The sequence below is a fragment of the Symphalangus syndactylus genome, chromosome 10 (genome assembly GCF_028878055.3).
Source record: "Symphalangus syndactylus isolate Jambi chromosome 10, NHGRI_mSymSyn1-v2.1_pri, whole genome shotgun sequence".
In the NCBI taxonomy this organism is placed as follows: Eukaryota; Metazoa; Chordata; class Mammalia; order Primates; family Hylobatidae; genus Symphalangus; species Symphalangus syndactylus.
In genome coordinates, this window is record NC_072432.2 from 57,023,451 (window position 1) to 57,044,283 (window position 20,833).

The 20,833-nt window shown below is 37.1% G+C and overlaps 1 protein-coding gene across 4 annotated transcripts in view; it reads left to right on the forward strand.

The window, feature by feature from the left end:
- The window catches only part of PRKG2 (protein kinase cGMP-dependent 2), a 117,950-nt gene that overhangs the window by 89,796 nt on the left and 7,321 nt on the right, over positions 1 to 20,833 (forward strand). For all 4 annotated transcript variants that reach the window (XM_055297195.2, XM_055297197.2, XM_055297194.2 and 1 more), the window contains 3 exons: positions 7,494 to 7,657; positions 12,166 to 12,288; positions 13,663 to 13,725. In XM_055297195.2, coding sequence (XP_055153170.1) covers positions 7,494 to 7,657; positions 12,166 to 12,288; positions 13,663 to 13,725 — 350 coding nt within the window. The remainder of the gene's footprint in view (positions 1 to 7,493; positions 7,658 to 12,165; positions 12,289 to 13,662; positions 13,726 to 20,833) is intronic.

Consider the following 20,833-nt stretch of genomic DNA (forward strand, 5'->3'; position numbering starts at 1 on the left):
TGTGTCCAAATCCATAAAATATGCAATACCAAGAGTGAATCTTTATGTAGCAGGTGGACTTTGGGTGTTCATGATGTATCAGTATAGGTTCATCAGTTGTAACAAGTGTTTCACTCTGGTGAGGGATGTTGATAATGGGGAAAGCTATTTATATATGGGAGCAGGAATTATGCAGGAAATCTCTGTGTCATTCCTTTCAGATTCACTGATTGCTCTAAAAAAGTGAAGTCTTAAAAATTTTACTATATCACCACTTTACCAGATTAAATGAGAAAAACATTATATAACTACCTTAATAGATGCTGAGAAAATTTTAACATATTATTACATTCAGTTATGATAAAATATCTTAGCAAACTAAGATATTTTATCTTAGTTTATTAATAAGAATAATAATTTTATTAACCTGATGAATGATACCTTACAAAATTTAGGGCAAACACTGTACATAATTATGAAAAATTGGAAGTATACCACTGACTCTCAAAAGTCAGTGATATAAGCACTTCTTCTATTTGGTATTTTACAGGAGGTCCCAATGCAGCAAACTATGAATAAAATTAAAAGATGGATTGAAAAGTAAACAATAAAACTTTCCAGGTGATATGATTAAATCTATGAAAATCCAAAATGTAACAAGAGGCCAGGCACAGTGCCTGTAATCCCAGTACTTTGGGGCACCCGAGGAGGGAGGATTGCTTGAGTTCAGGCGTTCGAGACCAGCCTGGGCAACATGGTGAAACCCCGTCTCTACAAAAAATATAAAAATTAGCTGGATGTAGTTGTGCATGCCTGTAGTTTTGCTTACTTGGGAGGCTGAGATGGGAGGATTGCTTGAGCCCAGGAGGTTGAGGCTGCAGTGAGTCAAGATCATGCCACTGCACTCCAGCCTGGGTGACGGAGTGAGACCCTGTCTCAAAAAAAAAAAAAAAAAAAAGTAACAACAGGGTAAATAGACAACCTACGGATGGGAGAAAATTTTTGCAAACTAGGCATCTGACGCAAGTCTAACATTCAGGATCTATAAGAAACTTAAACAAATTGACAAGAAAAAAAAATCCCATTTAAAAATTGGTAAGGGACATGAACAGAAACATCTCAAAAGAAGACATACATGTGGCAAACAAGCATATGAAAAGAATGCTCAGCATCACTCATCATGGGAGAAGTGCAAATAAAAACCACAGTGAGATACTATCTCACACAAGTCATAGTGGCTAACATTACAAAATCAAAAAATAGCAGATACTGGCAAGGTTGCAGAGAAAAGAGAACACACACCGCTGAGGGGATTGTAAATTAGTTCAGCTATTGTCAAAAGCAGTGTGGCAATTTCTCAAAGAACTTAAAATTACCATGCAACCCAACAGTCTCATTATTGGATATATACCCAAAGGTATATAAATCATTCTACCATAAAGACACATGCACACATACGTTCATTACAACACTATTCACCATAGCAAAAACATGGAATCAACCTAAATCCCCATCAACAGTAAAGAAAATGTTGCACATATATAACATGGAATACTACACAGCCATAAAAAATAATGAAATCATGTGCTTTGCAGCAACATGGTTGGAGCTGGAGGACATTATTCTAAAAGAACTAACACACGAACAGAAAACCAAACACTGCATGTTCTCACTTATAAGTGGGAGCTAAACATTGAGTACATATGGACACAAAGAAGGGAATAATAGACACCAGGACCTACTTGAGGATGGAGGATAACAGGAGGGAGAGGATCAAAAAACTACCTATCAGGTACTACGCTTATTACCTGGATGATGAGATAATCTGTACACCAAACCCCCGTGACACAAAATTTACTTATATAACAAACCTGCACGTGTACCCATGGACCTTTTTTTTTACTTTTAATAAAAGTTAAAAAAAAAAGAATCAACTAGAGAGTTTAGTATAGTTGTGGGTGTAAGATTAATAACACAATAACTTAGCGTATTTTTAAATACCAGAAACATAGTTGATACATAGGCATAAAAATGCCATTTACAAAAAGCATGGAAATATGTATCTAGAGCTAACCGTAACAAAAGTGTATAAGAACTTTATTGAGAAACATAAAAATTTATGGAAAGATGTTTAAAAGACCTAAATTTATAGGTAATATGGCTTTTTATGTCTTCTGGGTACAGAGCTAGACAGTATATCTCAGGCTTCTTTCTCGTTAGTTGTGACCTTGTGGCATAGTTCTAGATAGTGAAATGTGAGCAAAAGTGAAGTTTACCACTGTCAGACCTGAACTGTAAAAATTGTTTGCAGCTGATCTTTATGCACTCTTTGTGGCTTGTTAATGGACGTAGCCAGTTGGAAGTTGACAGAGCCCTAAAATGGAAGAAACCTGCATTTCTGAATCACTCCTCAGCTACAGATTAAATACACTTCCAATGGAAATTCCAGAAGAACTTTTTGTGAAGCTTGGCAAACTGATTCTAAAACTTATGTAGAGTAACCAAGGGCCAAAAATAGCCAAGACATTTCTGAAGATAAATGAGGAGAACAGTGTGGAAATAAACTGCTCCCTCAGATATGAGAACTAATTATAATGCTCTAGCTCAAACTAATTATTAGTGGAGGAAAGGCAAGTTAAGACCACAGTGATTTTATACTCACAGGTGGCAAAAAACAAAAATGCTGGTGAAGCATGTAGAGCAGTCGGAACTCTTATACAAAGGGGTGGCAATATCATACAATCCCTTTGGAAAATAATTTGGCAATATCTAGTAAAGTTGAAGAAACCATGTCTTTGACCCAGCATTTTTACTCTCGTATACATTTCTACTGCGTAACCTAGAAAATGATGTTAACAGAAGCATTTTTGCAATAATACACGATTGGAAATAACACACATGTCCGTCAACAGCAAAATGGACAAAAAATCATGCTAAGTTAATCCAGTGGTGTTATAATACAGCAGTGAAAATAATGGACTATATAGGGTATAGATTAAATTGACAAATAAAATTTTTCAGTAAAAAAGACCATTTGCTCAAGATCAAATATGTTAAGATTTATCTAAAATAAAAAAAACTATAAAGTATTTAAGGATATTAGATTTGTGGATAAATTAGAAATCAATGCAAGCAAATGATGAACACAAAAGTCAGGGTAGTGGGACTTTTGGGCAATGAGCAAGAGGACACTGTGAGAGGAAGACAGAAGGCTTCTGTGTTGGTTCTGTTTAGTTACTAAACTGTTGGTAGGTGCAGGGGTGTTTTTATTCTCATGCTTTGTAACTTGTTTATATGTCACATTATTTTATATGTATCAATTATTTTTTAAATTGAAAATTAAAAATAATCACCAACTCAAACCATATTTTTATTGCCAGACCATTATTAGCCAGACCATTATTAGCTGTACTTGACAGTTAAGTTTCTCTCAATAATGTGCTTAACACATGCTGTTGCTTCTCACTTAAATACCTTCTACTTCCTCATCAATTTATATAAGAAGAAAGTTCCCTTTGAACCTGGTTCAAATTTTACTGTAGACAAGTATCCATGACCTTCCTAAATTTCATTATGTCTTACTAAAACTGACATTAATGATTACCTCTTCATTCAATTCTTTTTTTTTTTTTCACCAAACACAGGTTGAACATCTGTGTTGCAAATGCTATAGGGATACAAACTGTATAGGATATATTGCCTTTTCAAAGGAGCTAGATTTATTCACAACTAGACACCACTGGCACCAGGGATGTAATTCTGGAATATAAAAAGTGTTACAGAACCTCATAGGAGAAAGGAATTGGTTCTGTAAATTCAAGTAAGACTTCAAATAAGTGGTGTCATATGAGATGAGCCTCAAAAAATATTTCCTGTTTGTCCTGGGGTATGCAAGTCTTCCCTTCATCTCGCCCACCTTCTACTAAATACTCTTAGGTATTTCAGCTGAATCTGTACATCAAACATAAAGAGTGGATCATTACTTGGAAAGACTCATTCATCCCGTATGTATCTTAACCTCTTTCACTTTCACTTCCACTCAATTGAAACCATCCATTGTTGCCTCTTTTAGTGGATGGACGTTAGTAGCAGAAAGACATTAAATCAACTTTGGTTGTTGGTGGACAGGATAAACAGATTCCATTTACCCTTGTCTAGACTTGGGTAAAGGAAGTACACTAAAAATGCCACATAAATATTTTTTTGGAATGGCATGTCACCATGAATCATCTGGTTTAATTAGACTGGTCATTTTGTGTCCATTTTTATATGACCAAGAGAACCAATATCTGACAAATTTACTGACCCAGAGAGAAACTTCTGGGAAAGAGTTCATACTTACTGGATACCAGCTCCAGCAAGCCTCAATGCAAATTTTTCTATTTCTGAATGGTGCAATCATCAGTGCAGATTTAGAATCATTTTAAAACCTTCTAGTTTATTAAAATCTTTGGAGATGATGTTTTCAGCATGATGTACGCCATCGTTAATAATGAGAATTTAATAGAGACAAGGGCAAACCTGTGTACAACTTCCTCAGGTACTCTTCTGGAAACCTCAGTTTTGCTAGTAGAATTTGAAAAAAAAAGCGGGGGGTGCTCTTCTTGAAACCTCAGTTTTGTTAGTAGAATTTGAAAAAAAAAGGGGGGGGTCGTCTATTTTCTTGTCTCCTAGATTGTTTTAACCCCCTTTAAAACATGTCAGGCCATGCCATACCCCTTCTGTAATCTTACTGTGCTTTCTTAGAAAAGAAAAATATCTGAAGGTATTTCTGTGGTTTACAAACGCACAATGCTCTCACTTCTTGCCTTTCTTCCCCTCATCCATTTTTGCCCAAGCACGCTGGCCTTCTTGCCAGTTCTTGATCCTGCCATGCATAATCCATCTCAGGCCTTTTCACTGGCTCTTCCTTTTGGTGGCATGACTGCCGCTCGGATACTTTTTTTTTTTTTTTTTGAGACGGAGTCTCGCTCTGTCGCCCAGGCTGGAGTGCAGTGGCGCAGTCTCGGCTCACTGCAAGCTCCGCCTCCCGGGTTCACGCCATTCTCCTGCCTCAGCCTCTAGGAGTAGCTGGGACTACAGGCGCCCGCCACCACGCCCGGCTAATTTTTTTGTATTTTTTTAGTAGAGACGGGGTTTCACCGTGGTCTCGATCTCCTGACCTCGTGATCCACCCGCCTCGGCCTCCCAAAGTGCTGGGATTACAAGCGTGAGCCACCGCGCCCGGCCTCGGATACTTATAGAGCTCTCTTACTTATCTCACTGAGATTTCTACTCAAATCTGCTCAAATGCTACCTCCTTAGTGAGTCTTTTTGGTATATAGTGGTACTCAATAAATATTCATTGAGTTATTTATTAACTTTCTGTTGTCTAGAAGAGCTGGGGTGAAAAAAGACTGAGACTTTCCGGTAGTATCCATGGTGGTACAAGACAGACATAGTGTGATTATTATAGAAAATATACAAAACTTGATGTTGAAGATTTGGGGCCTTCTATATTAGGCACTTGTTTTAAATAGGTCTGAGTGTCCAGTTTCTGCTGACAAAATGGATTAGACCAAAGTTGATATGATCAAAGGAGATAAAGAAAGTGATACATTTACATCAATCTTGAAATTTTAATATAAGTATTGCCATCTCTTTAGGGCAATATGCAAATATTACAAAAGCTAAACCAGCAATTCAAATGGAAATATACCACTTTCAGAGCTAGAGAAATTCTCCTAAATAGCTAGTAAGCTTCCAGTGATCCTTATGAGGAAAACTTAAATGCAATTAAAAAAGAAATGAGTCAAAAGTCTGTTATAAACCAAGAAAACAGAATATTTTCATATATGTGTGCATACAAATGCAGTTATAAACATTACTTTCTTGCCTTTTAAATTTCGGTCGGTATAAAATTAGCTAGGATTTTCATATTGGTTCTTTCTCTGAGGAATACATTGATGTGCTAGTCTCAGCTGGTTACAAATTTTAATTTTGTAATATTCCCAACCACACAGTAGATAGAATCACTGTGAGTCATTCTGTGTGGATGAAAGAATCAGCAAAAGCCCACTTCAAATTAGATTGTTTAAATTCCTTTTTTCCAATAGGAAAATCCTTGCTGTTGTGTGATAAATACTAAAAGCAATCAGTAAAATGGTAAATTTCTAAGGGGTTTATTTAAGGTAAATTAAGATTTTAAATACCAATATTTGAATAAATAAATATGGGCTGGATTTTATAGTTCAATGACTCATACTTTTTTTAGATGAGGGCTTACTTTGATATGTGAACCTTGTTTATTTATTTTTTAGCCAAGATTGTTGCTGTATTATTGAGAAAGGCTATGTGAAATGTGAAATGCTGAAGCCCAGAAACAATTTGTGACTGTTTGTTTGAGGAAGGTAGAGGATAGTTTTGTTAGAATAATATCTGTATATATTGGAGATGAAAAGCATTTGCTAAATACCCCTGTGAAAGAAAACCAACTGTGTGTTTTGCAGGGAAGGATTTCAATCATATACACTGCTTCGATTCAATGAGGGGCCCTTCTGTAGCTCCAGCTTTTTTTCTGTCTATTCTGTGCACGGAGTTCTTTGAATAGGGCCTCAGAGAAGAGGAAAGGTCTATTTTGCGAAAATGGAGGATGGTAACACTGATTCATTACCCTGGGAGAGTTCCTAATCCTCAGTCAGGGCCAAGCTCAGATGTCACCTGCTAATAACATCTTCCCCAACCATCATCTCCCTAATGTTCTCGACATATATGATTTTTGCCCTGTGAGTTTATACTTTGTTCAATTATATCATGTATAACATGATATACATGTTATAAGTTAATGTAGATGCTACATATAAGTTAATGTAGATGCTACCCACCACTCGCCTTCTTGAGACAGACAAAAAGTGTATAGAGCCCAGACGAAGTTGGCATGATATTACCCCGACTTTGCTTCTGACTGCCAAAATGTGTAGGGTGCAGACATTGTGTATAATGGTTTTTAAAGACTGTCCAGAGTCTTAAGCCCCACTTCTAGCATTAGTCCATTTCCCAAACTCTCAATTTTATTATTTTTACATTCATGATGGAGCTTTACTTGCACAGGTGTCCATCATTTCTTCCTTGTCTCTTCTTCCCAAATAATACCACCTTTGAATTAAACATGTGTTTAGTCCTGCTTGCCCTGAGCTTCAAAGTTGTTGTTATGGCTCCCCTTTGCTAAGCCATTCCTCCATATCCTCTAGGGATTGTGGGCAGAGAGGTATGTGCATGGAACTTTCCGCAGTGCAACTAGATACACACCTGACCCTGCAAAGGAATACATGAGGTGGTCTCTCTGTCTCTCTGTCTGTCTGTCTCTGTCTCTGTCTCTCTCTCTCTCTCTCTCTCTCTGTGTGTGTGTGTGTGTGTGTGCATGGTATAAAAAGAAGGGTAGGGTGTAGAAAGCAGATTTCAGAGGTAAGAGGGAGGCTTAAAGAGCAGCATGAGTTTTATGGTTTCTGCACAATTTCTTTGCTGTTCTTTACCAGGTTGACTTTGGATTTGCGAAGAAAATAGGATCTGGACAGAAAACATGGACATTCTGTGGGACTCCAGAATATGTAGCTCCTGAAGTCATTCTCAACAAGGGACATGACTTCAGTGTGGATTTCTGGTCACTGGGAATTCTAGTGTATGAGCTCCTAACGGGCAAGTATGTACCTTCAAGTTTTATGCAGCCACCTCTTCAGAGAAATGCAAAAATAACCTAACTAGTGATAAAGTATACTTTAAAAGCGTAACATTTTGAAAATGTTTTTGATTAAGTATGATACCTTTTTCTCATGACATTGTTTCACATACAGTGAACTTGCTGGTTTATAACATAAAGAAAAGATTCAGGAAGGCAAAGGAAAGGGATATAGAATTGCTGTGGTTTACCTAACGTGGCAAGACCTATTACTGTAGATAACAAATTAAGTATGAAGGCTTTAATAATTCAGCATAATAATAAGAGAAGGAATGAAAGTTGTGGGCTGTGTTATTATTTCCTCTTTTTTTGTGTAATGGAGAAAACAGCAATCTGAGTTCAGTTAAATCCGTTGATCAATTAAACTGAAATTATCCATCTTCCCAACATATCATTAACCAGAAATGCTAGAACAAAGCCCCATTTCTGGATTTAAATTTTAATCCTCTTGTCAGCTGCTTTCTAGAGGTGCTAATGAATAGAGACAAGACACTGCAGGGGTTTTAGCAGTGAAAATTGAATTGTCATTCCCAAAGAGATTAAAGGACTGTATTAATGAATCCAGGATCTCAAATATTTAAATGCACATACACACATTACACACCTATGCAAACACACATACACAGGCTATATGTGATATTACCTCACATTTGTAAGGTACTTTACATTTTACAAAGCACTTACATATGTATTATATAGTTTAGTTTTCACAAATTTGTGTGGAAGATAAGTCAGGAATTTTTATTAGATTATTTTATGATCTACATTTTTATTATGATTATTTTATGATTTACATTTTATAGATTAGAAAACCAGGTGAGAGAGCTACCTGTCCAAGATCAGTAACATAATACTAGATCTTCTGACTAAATGTGACGCACCTTCCTTCTATATGTGTTTATGATACAATGCATGGGCATACACACACAGAATTCAAATCAATTTTCTGGTTTTCTAGCTCCATTTCTGGTTAACTGATTTGATCATCCTTATAACCCTTTATAACCAAATATTCTCAGTCTTAATTTCAGAGAGGATTTGCATCTGGAATGGTTTAAGAAATACTAGAACAAGTCTATTGGTGAAGATACAAGTCTTAACACATACTTTACGAAAAGAGTTTCATAGAATCTTCTTGAACTTTTTACACTACAAATTTCAGTGTTAGACTATCTGTGGCTACGTTTTACACCTCTGTCCACATGCATTGAGCAAACAAATATAAAAGACCATTTTATATTGTCTGTAATTATTTTCAAATATTCATTGCTTAAGATTCTGAAGGAAGGAAGAGAAAATATTCAGTCATTCAGAGAAAAGTTATTTAAGGGCTTGGGCACAACAAATTCTATTTCAAAAATTTGTTTCTCTGGGAAATTTGTCAGCTGCATTTGTAAGAGATACATGCTGGCTTCTGAAGGTAATCAGATATGTATCTCAGTTTTCACCAGCTGGAATAACATATTAGAAGGAGTAGGTCATAAAGAAGTTGAGAAATTGTTTTGTTTTGTTTGTTGAGACACGGTGTCACTCTGTCACCCAGACTGCAATGAAGTGGTGTGATTACTGGTCACTGCAGCCTCCACCTTCTGGGCTCAAGCAATCCTCTTGCTTCAGCCTCCAGAGTAGATGGGACTACAGGCACATGCCACCATGCCCAGCTAATTTTTAGATTTTTTTTGAAGAAATGGGATCTTACTGTGTTACCCAGGCTGGGCTCAAGCAGTCCACTCATCTCAGCTTCCAAAAGTGCTGAGATTACAAGTGTGAGCCATCACACTAGGCCAAGAAATTGTTTTTGTAACAATTGTTTTGTTTGACCTGTAAATGATTTGCTGGGTAGGGCATGAGAAAGGTTAACTTTAAATGCCCTGAACTCCAGAGCATAGGAGGGAAATGAAAATTTAAAAAAAAATCAATAATGTAAATATATAAATAAGTTGAATATATCATAACAATGTTTTGGGTTTCCTGCCTCATTTTCTTTACAAGTGAAATATAGTTTAGTAAAAAGTTGGTACACTGACTGTCTTGTTTATTACCTAGAGTGGGAAAGCTCGGTAACACAAGGTCTCTAGTATGACTAATATATAGCAAAGTAGTTCATGAAAGTCATCTTTAATTTTCAAAAATTAAATGGCATAATAGAATAAATATGAAAGTGTTTTTATTATTTATTTATTTTTGAGAAGGAGTCTCGCTCTGTTGCCCAGGCTGGAGTGCAGTGAGGCAATCTCAGCTCACTGCAACCTCTGCCTCCCAAGTTCAAGCGATTCTCTTGCCTCAGCTTCCTGAGTAGCTGGGGTTATAGGTGCCCGCCACTATGCCCAGCTAATTTTTGTATTTTTAGTAGAGACAGGGTTTTGTCATGTTGGCCAGTCTGGTCTCGAACTTCTAACCTCAGGTAATCTTCCCTCCTTGTCCTCTCGAAGTGCTAGGGTTACAGGTGTGAGCCACCATGCCCAGCCTTGAAAGTGTTTTTGAAAGCAAAGTGTATGAGTTAAAATGTTATCCAAATTCAGTGGCCAATTCTCAGTCTTTGTTTACTGATCTTAGCAGTACTTTTTAAAAAATACTCTTGGGTGGGTGTTGTGACTCATGCCTGTAATCCCAGCACTTTGGGAGGCTGAGAAGGGCGGATCACAAGGTCAAGAAATTGAGACCATCCTGGCCAACATGGTGAAACTCCATCTCCACTAAAAATACAAAAATTAGCTGGGCATGGTGGCATGCACCTGTAGTCCCAGCTACTTGGGAGGCTGAGGCAGGAGAATCGCTTGAACCCAGGAGGTGGAGGTTGCAGTGAGCCGAGATTGCACCACTGCACTCCAGCCTGACGACAGAGTGAGAGTCCCTCTAAAATAAATAAATAAATAAATAAATAAATAAATAAATAAATAAATAAATAAAAATACTCTCTTCACTTGGCTTCTATAATTGTCTTCTCTATTCTTTTCCCACATTGGTGGCTCCTTCTCAGTCTGCATTGCTAGATTCTTTTCATCTTTCTAACTCTCAACATTGGACCAATTCAGTTCTTGACCTCTATTCTCTCTTTTCTACCCACTCACTCTCTTGATGATACCATCAATTCTCATGGCCATAAATACTGTCTGATGACTCCCCAAGTCACACTTTCAGCCTTAACCCCTTTCCTAAATGCCTATGTCATAAATCCACCTTCCTGCTTAGCATTTCCATTTGGATGTTTAAAACATAACTCTTGATTCTCTTCCCTATAACCTGCTCTGCACACCACCCCAACTCTGTCTTTCTCCTCTTAGGAAATAACTGCAACAAGGCCAAAACACTTCAGCGTCATTCTTGACTTCTTTATTTCTCGTTCATGCCTTATTCACCCCATTAGCAAACCTTGATGGCTTTACTATGTGTCTTAGTCAGCTTGGGCTGCTATAGCAAAATACTATAAACTGGGTGGCTTAAGCAGCAAACATTTATTTTTCACAGCTGCAGGTTGGAAGTCCCAGATCGGGTTACCAGGATGGTTGGGTTACGGTGAGCATCCTAATCTGAGTTACTGCTGACTTCTCCTTGTATCCTCACATGGCCGAAAGCCAGGCAACTAGCTCCCTAGCTTTTCCTTAGAATGGCACCAGTCCCATTCATGAGGGCTTCACCCTTCTGATTTAATTACCTCCCACAGGCCTCACCTGCAAATACCATCACACTGGGATTAGGGTTTCAACAAATGAATTTGGAGGAACACAGACATTCAGCGTATTGCACAGTCTAAGTAGATCTAGAATCCAGCCATATCTCACTACTTTCAACATTACTATCCTAGGCAAGGTTACTGGGGCTCCTTGCCCCTGACTTTCTCACTATCACCATCATAGTTTATCCTCCACACATTAGGAAAACCTTACTCTGGCTGCTGTAATTTAGATCATCCTGCTCAAGAATGTATCCCCAGGTCCTTCCAATAGCCCACTTCATCTATGCGATGTTGTCCTCATCTATGTACTCCCCTCTTGCTTCCTCACTCCACCAGCCACACTGCCCACTTCACTATGCAGGACCACCGAGGCCCACTCCTGACTCATGGCCTTTTTGCTTCCTGTCATAGAACCGTCTGCCACAGGTAGTGGTGCGGTGCATTCACTTCCTTCCCTCTCTTTATTCATAGGTCTGCTCAATGGTCAGCTTATGAGAGGCTTTTCTTATTTACTGTATATCTCAAAAAATCACACCTTCTCTGTCCCTTTCTTTATTTTTAGTGATTATCGACACATGACCAATTACCTGTGTGTGTGTGTGTGTATTGTGTGCTAAGTGATATTAAATTAGTGAGATGATTTTCTAGGATATATCTAAATTTGTTGTAAAACAATTGAGACAGAGAGAGGAAGAAATGAAAGAAGGGAGAGAAGGAAAGAAGGAAGAAAGAAAATTCATTCCAAATGTGATCTCAGACCCTGTTATTAATGTGTCCTGTTCTGGATTTCCTCTAGCCCACCCTTTTCTGGGGTTGACCAAATGATGACCTACAATTTGATTCTCAAAGGAATTGAAAAAATGGATTTTCCCAGGAAGATAACACGACGACCTGAGGATTTGATTCGGAGGCTTTGCAGGTGAGAATGACAGTCAGTAACCCCTTGTCTTGAAGAAAGTCTAAAGGCTTCGGTTTCTGTTTCTACACATTTTAAAATTAGGTGCATATTTACTTTTTGTGCTGTTTTTATATAGGTAAATTATATTTAAAGACAGTCATTTTCTGTTTTGCAGTGTAGGGAGTTTTAGTTGACTTCACATTACAGAATCACAGTACCTACTTATAAAGTAGTTTAAAAAAAGATCTAAATTTTTCAGACAACCTTTGGGTATCATCTTTATCTGTTATAGAGCAAAATAAACCACAAACCTTAGGCTAAAAAAGGAGTAATTTACTATTTCAGCAATTAAAAAGAATGAAGTCATATCATCTTCAGCAACGTGGAAGGAACTGAAGGTCATTATCTTAAGTGAAATAAGCCAGACACAAAAAGACAAATATTCAATGTTCTTGTTTCTATATAAGAGCTAAAAAATTTGAACACATGGAGATAGAAAACGGAAATGTAGGTATCAGGGACTCGGAAGGGAGAGGGGAGGCTGAAGGGAAGTGGGTTAAATATGTAATTATACAGTAAGATAAAAGGAATAAATTCAGTGTTCAAAGAGGACAATTGAATATTTAACAAAAATGTATTGTACTCAGGCAACGGACATCCTTAATACCCTGAGTTGATCACTAGGCATTATATATGCATTACAAATTTTCTTATGCGCCACATAAATTTTCACAATATAAAAAAGGAGTAATTTATTTATAATAATCTTGTTATTTTGAAAGAAAATTAGTCGTGATAATGAAGTGTTATTATATGACCTCTTTCCATCTTCATTTTTTAAAAAGTGCTCCTCTGTTCTTATTTTAAATTACCCCAATTTCTACTTACCATTAAAAATAATTTATCAGAGAATAGGAGACTTCCGGATATTTTTTGTTTAAAATTCATTTTGCTGTTTTTTTCCTATTTGAACTTTTTAAAAAGCATTAAAATTTAGTAAATTTAGAACTAAAAACCTAGCTATGGGTTGCCAGTATGAATTCCTGCATGCTTCTAAGATTTCAGCTTAGATGTAAATGATTCTCTAAAGCTTGTCCCGGTTTTCTCAGCACAGTTGGCAAGATAGTGCCTGCTTGTTCTTTAAAGTATTTATTCATACCTTATACACACATATATATATACACTCCAAAGTCTAATTTAACTGTGGCTCCTCCAGGGAGGAGGTCGTGTCTTTTCACCTCCCTAAACTCAGATTTCGAGTCTACAGTAGCAACTTCATGCATGTTTTTTAATGAATGAATGAATTAATTAATTAACAAATAGATGTTAAGTTTTAATTTAAAATTTTCTGAATTATAATTATTATAAATTGCCTTTTACAAATTATCATTTTAGGCAAAATCCAACAGAAAGGCTGGGAAATCTGAAGAATGGAATAAATGACATTAAGAAACACAGGTACATAATTATTTCTTTGCCCAGAAAAATATAGAAATTTAGAGAACAATGTGGTACTTGCAAAAGCTTCTCTCAGGAGGCCACAAAGGTCCCTTTCCAGACTTTCAATTTTTTCTTTATGGTGCTTTGCTTTTTATCTGTGTTTCAGTAGATGTAGTTATAATAATCTCAAAGTGATTTGTCTCATGCTGGAAATTCATATCAAGAATGATTGAAATTACAAAAGAAGTTACAAAATCATGTCTTCAAGTCATAGCAAATTAACTTTTTATCCACTTCTGTCTTTATTATTCTGTGGTTTTTTGTTTTTGTTTTTTTTTGACAGAGTCTCACCCTGTTGCCCAGGCTGGAGTGCAATGCCACGATCTTGGCTCATTGCAACCTCCACCTCCTGGGTTCAAATGACTCTCCTGCCTCAGCCTCCCGAGGAGCTGGGATTACAGGTGCCTGCCTCCACACCCAGATGATTTTTGTATTTTTAGTAGAGACAGGGTTTCACCATGTTGGCCAGGCTGGTATCAAACTCCTGACCTCGTGATCCACCTGCCTCAGCCTCCCAAAGTGCTGGGATTATAGGCATGAGCAACGATGCCTGATCCTAGTATGTATTTTTATTGATCTATACTAGCTGTACGTATTTATTATACTTTGAAATATCAACTTAGAATCTGTAAAGGAATTACATTCTAATTTGGGCATTGAACTTGTAAGTAAAAGAGGATACCATTGTTGTTGCCAGTATTCAAGAGGATGGATCACCTAAATCAACTGTGAAAAAGTATTCTATTTCAGGTTTAATTAATAATATATATTTATTTTAAATATAATTTTCCTTTGAATATCCTCAAATTCTGAACCCTCATGTTATATTTTACTTTTTGGGTAATGGATATTGATTTCACTGGTTTCCACAGAACCTCAAACCATGCTTTATCCTTTTGCAGTAATCTGACATGTACTTTTTCAGTTCTGTGAATTTTTAAAGCTGGCCTTCAGAACCATTGATAACCTTCATAAGACGGTCTGTTGTGGGGTGGGGGGAGTGGGGAGGGATAGCATTAGGAGATATACCTAATGTAAATGACGAGTTAATGGGTGCAACACACCAACATGGCACATGTATACATATGTAACAAACCTGCACATTGTGCACATGTACCCTAGAACTTAAAGTAAAATAAAAAAAAGACATCCTCTCTGATTTATTAAATATTCAAATGTGGCAGTTCAAACCTTCAGGTTTTGGCTTGTTAAATCAGTGCTTGGATAACTGCTGCCATCTTTAAGATGTTTTCATTTTGCTCATGATTCACAGATATAAAAAATTACTTCTAAGAATATGTAGATAGTGCAAAATATATTTGAGACTTTTATTATTGAAATCCTTTGACTACACTGATATGTTCACTTTTAGAAATGAAAACGCCTCATTCCTTTATAGATCTTTCACTGAAGAATTAGGGGTACATCAACATGATATGAAAATAAAGGGAGAAGGGCTGTTGCTGAATAGAAATGCTATTTATGTTTCTTAATAGTAGCAGTACAGCTTCAAAACAAAAACAAAAAATCAACCTGCCAATTCTACTGTATGTGTTAATGAACTTACTCGAAATAAAGCCATGTATTCAATATTGTAAATTCATACTGAGCTCTGCCTTAAGGGTGTTTTTAGGAAGAAAGGGAGGGAGGAAACATAGGAAGGAAAGAAAGATAAAGACACATGTAGATTTTATAGAATCAAAATGCTTGTAGTATTCTAATGTTCTGTGCTATCCTTTGGATTGCCTTCAGCTGTAAAGCTCATTATTTGTCTTAGATTCTAATTTATTTTCTTCCAGCACTCCATGCTGTTATCATAATTTCTTTTCTCATCATAAAATGACACAGAAACACACTATTCATATTGAGGAAACAAGTGCTCTGTCAATTAAAGCCATTCTTCCAATATACATTCTTCCTTTCTCTCATTATAGAAGGGTCTTCATGTTTTGCTCTGGCGTAGCTGGGGAATAGAAGTGATATATCTGTTAACAGGCTCCAGCTTAGCTTTTGCTTCTTCTTTACCTGAGGCTCACTTAAATGTAGCTGTCAAATTGTCATTAGATGCACATGCAAATTGCTGCTAAAGGATTTTCTCACCTCAGCATAGTAATAAAGAATTTTGAATTTCCTTCCCTGTAGGGATTAATTTGTTTATTCCTTCTTAATAGGCAACATTGTCTTTGCTATATGTAATATAGAGTCTGAGTGCAGAGTATAGAGGTGATTAATAAGATATACCAAATTTACAGTGTCTTCGGTTGTGTAAATGCTCAGAAGCATTTTTTCATTCTATTTTCATAGTGCTTTTTAAGCTATAAAGCCGAAGATGGGGAACATAGAAAACTTGATCTTTCTCTCCAAATGGGAGTGTTTAAAAACCTTTCACAAGTCTTTAAGCTGCGTAGCTTCTCTACTCAGTATATTCTTAGAATTAAAAACAAACAAAAAAGCTTCTTTCTAAAGTTTGGCATCAGATTTTCTCAGTCCCTTCTAAAGTAAAACTTTTTTTTTTTCTTAGAGAACCAGTCACTTTAATTTTGTATTTTAAAACAATACAGTTGTATGTATCTGTCCATTCTGTATTAAATAATCTTTCCCAAAAATAGTTACAGAGCTCTGCTATCTTGTATCTAAGAGCTAATTTAAAACTAAGCACCAGTCATGTCTCCCAACGCCCATCTTAAAAGAAGGCTGATACACTTGTAGGGCACAACTAAATCTTTCCTGACAGGAAGAGGAAACGTTTGTTTCAGGTTCAGGCATACCTTGTTTTATCGCACTTTGCTTTACTTACTCCACCTTGCAGATATTTTATTTTTTACAAATTGAAGGTTTGTGATAACCCTTAATCAAGCAAGTCTATCACGGTCATTTTTCCAACAACGTTTGCTCACTTTGTGTGTCTGTGTTACATTTTGGTAATTCTTACAATATTTTACACTTTTCATTATTTTTATATCTATTATAGTGATCTGTGATCAGTGATCTTTGATGTTAGTATTGTAATTTTGAGGGCACCACAAACCGCAGCCATATAAGATGCCAAACTTCATTGATATATGTTGTGTGTTCTGATGACTTTATTGATGGCCCGTTTTCCCATCTCTCCCTCTACTCAGACCTCCCTATTTCCTGAGACACAACAGTATTGAAATCAGGCCAGTTAATAACCCTACAATGGCCTCCAAGTATTCAAGTAAAAGAAACAGTCTCATGTCTCTCACTTTAAATAAAAAGCCAGAAATTATTAAGCTTAGTGAAGAAGGCATATCAAAAGCTGAGGTAGACTGAAAGCTAGGCCTCCTGTGCCAATAAGTCAAGTTTTGAATCCAAAGGAAAATTTCGTGAAGGAAATTAAAGATGTTACTCCAGTGAACACACATGTATTAGTCAGGGTTCTGTAGAGGTATAGAACTAATGGAATAGATATACGAAGGGGAGTTTATTAAGTATTAACTCACGCAATCACAAGCTCCCACAATAGGCTGTCTGCAGGCTGAGGAGCAAGGAGAGCAGTCTGAGTTCCAAAACTGAAGAACCTGGAGTCCAATATTTGAGGACAAGAAGCATCCAGTGCAGGAGAAAGATGTAGGCTGGGAGGCTAGGCCAGTCTCTCTTTTCACATTTTTCTGCCTGCTTATATTCTAGCCACACTGGCAGCTGATTAGATTGTGTTCACCCAGATTATGGGTGGGTCTGCCTTTCCCAGCCCACTGACTCAAATGTTAATCTCTTTTGGCAACACCTTCACAGACACACCCAGGACCAATACTTCAATCCAATCAACTTGACACTCATTATTAACCATCACAATGCACGTGGTAAGAAAGCAAAACTGGCTTATTGCTGATAGGGAACAAATTTTAGTAGTCTGTATAGAGATCAAACCAGACACAACATTTCTTTAACCCAAAGTCTAATCCAGAGCAAAATTCTACTCCCGTCAACTCTATGAAGGCTGAGAGAGGTGAGGTAGCTGAAGAAGAAAAGTCAGAAGCTGTCAGAAATTGGTTCATGAAGTTTAAGAAAAAAAGCCATCTCCATAAAAGAGTAAGGTGAAGCAGCAAGTGCTGATATAGAAGCTGCAGCAAGTTATCCAGAAGATTCAGCTAAGATCATTGATGAAAGTGTCTACATAAAAACAGATTTTCAATGAAGAATAAATTGCCTTACATTGAAAGAAGATACATCTAGGATTTTCCTAGCTAGAGAAGAGAAGCTAATATCTAGCTTCAAAACTTCAAAGAACAGATTAACTCTCTTATTAGGAATGCAGCTGGTGACTGGAGTCAATGCTCATTCTAAAAATCCTAAGGCCCTTAAGAATGATGCTAAATCTACTCTGCCTGTGCTTTATAAATTGAACAAAGCCTGAATGACACCATATGTGTTTACAGAATGGTTTACTGAATATTTTAAGCCTACTCTTGAGACCTACTGCTCAGAATAAAATATTTCTTTCAAATATTACTGTTCATTGACAATGCACCTAGTCACCAAAGAGCTCTGATGGGAATGTACAAGGAAATTAATATATTTTCATGGCTGTTAACATCCATTCTGCAGCCCATGAAACAAGGAGTATTTATTTTTAATTTTAATGTTTTTGAGGGTCTCATTCTGTTACCCAGGCTGGAGTGCAGTGGCACAAACATGGCTCACTGCAGCCTAAACCTCAAGGAATAATTTTGATGAATTTAAAGTCTTGTTATTAAGAAATACATTTTGTAAGGCTATAGCTGCCATAGTGATTCCTTTGATGGCTCTGGGCAAAGTGAGTTGAAAACCTTCTGGAAAGAATTCACCATTCTAAATGCCATTATAAACATTTGTGATTTATCAGAGGAGGCTAAAATAGCAACATCAATAGGAGTCTGGAAAAAGTTGATCCTAACCCTCATAAATGGCTTTGAGAAGTTGAAGACTTAATTGGAGAAAGTAAATGCAGATGTGCTAGAAATAGCAACAGAACTAGAATTTGAATTGAAGCCTGAACATACGACTGAATGTTGCAATCTAATGATGAAACTTGAACAGATGAGGAGTTGCTTCTTATGGATGAGCAAAGAAAGTGGTTTCTTGAAATCCAGTCTACTTCTGGCAAAAATGCTGTGAACATTGTTGAAATGACAACAAAGGATTTAAATATTACATAAACTGACTTAGTTGATAATGTAGTAGCAGGGTTTGAAAGAATTTACCTCAATTTGTTTATTTATTTGATTATTTATTTATTTTAGAGTCTCACTGTCACCCAGGCTGGAGTGCAGTGGTGTGATCAGGGCTCACTGCAGCCTTGAATTCCTGGGCTCAAGTGATCTTCCTGCCTTAGCCTCCTGAGTAGCTGGAACTATGAGTGCATGCCACCATGTCTGGATAATTTTTTAACAATTTTTTTGTAGAGATGGGTGTCTTGCCATGTTACCCAGACTCCTGGCCTCAAGAGATCCTCCCACATTAGCCTCCCAAAGTGCTAGGATTGTAGCCATGAGCCACCATGCCCAGCCTGACCTCAGTTTTAAAAGAAGTTCTACTCTGCATAAAATGCTACCAAACAGTATCACATACTGTAGAGAACTTTTATGAAATGAAAAGTTAATCAGTGCAGCAAACTTTATCATTGTCTTATTTTAAGAAATTACCACAGCCATTCCAATCTTCAGCGACCCCTACCCTTGTCAGTCAGCAGCCATCCAAACCAAGGGATGACCTTCCACCAGCAAAAAGACTATGATTCATTGAAGGCTCAGATGATTAGCAATAAGGTATTTTTAAATTATGTACATTTTTAGACATAATGCTGTTGTACACTTAATACACTGAAGTTCAGTTTAAACATAACTTTTATATGCACTGGGAACTCCAAAATTTGTGTGACTTGCCTTATTACAGTAGTTTGGATCTGAACCTTCAGTATCTCCAAGGTAAGCCTGTATTTTAACATTGTTTTTGATATTTCTAGTCTTCGAAACTACTTTCAAGAATAGGCTCTATGAGTCTTCTGAAATGAAGAAGCAGTTTATATGCTGTTGCTGCTAATATTTCTCTGGTGAATATTTTTTACACACCAGTGCATGCTGGCGCTTGCATTACTTAAAATGTGGTTAGTGTCAGAAGGCCGTGTGTTAAGTGAATAGCCACGCATGTTAAGTAAATACTGTGATAAATCAGATTGTAACAAGTACTCTGTAAGCAACACATGGGCTATTTGATTCAGTAGGGTGATGGTAATGATTTTTATTAATATTTATGAAGCACCTCTGGGTAGAGAGCATTGTAAAATATGTTAAAAGGAATTGTTGGCATATTTGGTGACAAAAGAAAAGAATCCATAGAACTGTGTACTTAGAAATCCCTAAAAGTGGACTTGCAGTCTATGCAAAAAAGCAGTGGGTAGAACAGAGAGAGGACTTCTGTGGTTTTACAGTAAGGGCAGAGGAGGGATATAAAACAGCTGGGTTGCTGTCTGACTCTCATTCTGACTGGAGTTTCAGCAGCTTATGGCAAAGTGATATTTTGGTTTAGAATAGCATCTGAAATGGAATGCACTAGAGTCTGCTCTCTCTGTTTTTTGTTCCTTTTCTATTGCTAAGCTTAGACTTGTAATAGGAAATCCAGTCAAGCACTGAACCAAACCCACGTCTGGGGGTGAGAAGAGATTGAGAAAGGTGGAAGAGCCTAACTTCTGGTATGGCCAACAGACAGAGCAATGTGACAGCCTCCTGAAAGTCTCCCTGCCTTTAATCACAGGGACGCATCACCATCCCATTCTGGCCCCTGTAGTCTTTATCTCTAAAGCAGCCAGAAGTATCTTTCGAAAAGTAGCTTGTGTCGTTTACTTAGAGCTTTCTGATTCTTTCACTATATGTAGAAATCTTGATCCCTTACTGTGCCTGCAAAGCTCTACGTGATCTAGCCTCTGGCTCTTTCTCAGACATCATTTTTTTTTTCTAGTTTCCTCTGCATTCACTACACTTCAGCTCATTCCTTCCATCTGGAAGGGCTTTGCCACAGATCCTCCCATGGTTCCCCCTTCTCTTCATTCTGGCGCTTTCAAATATCA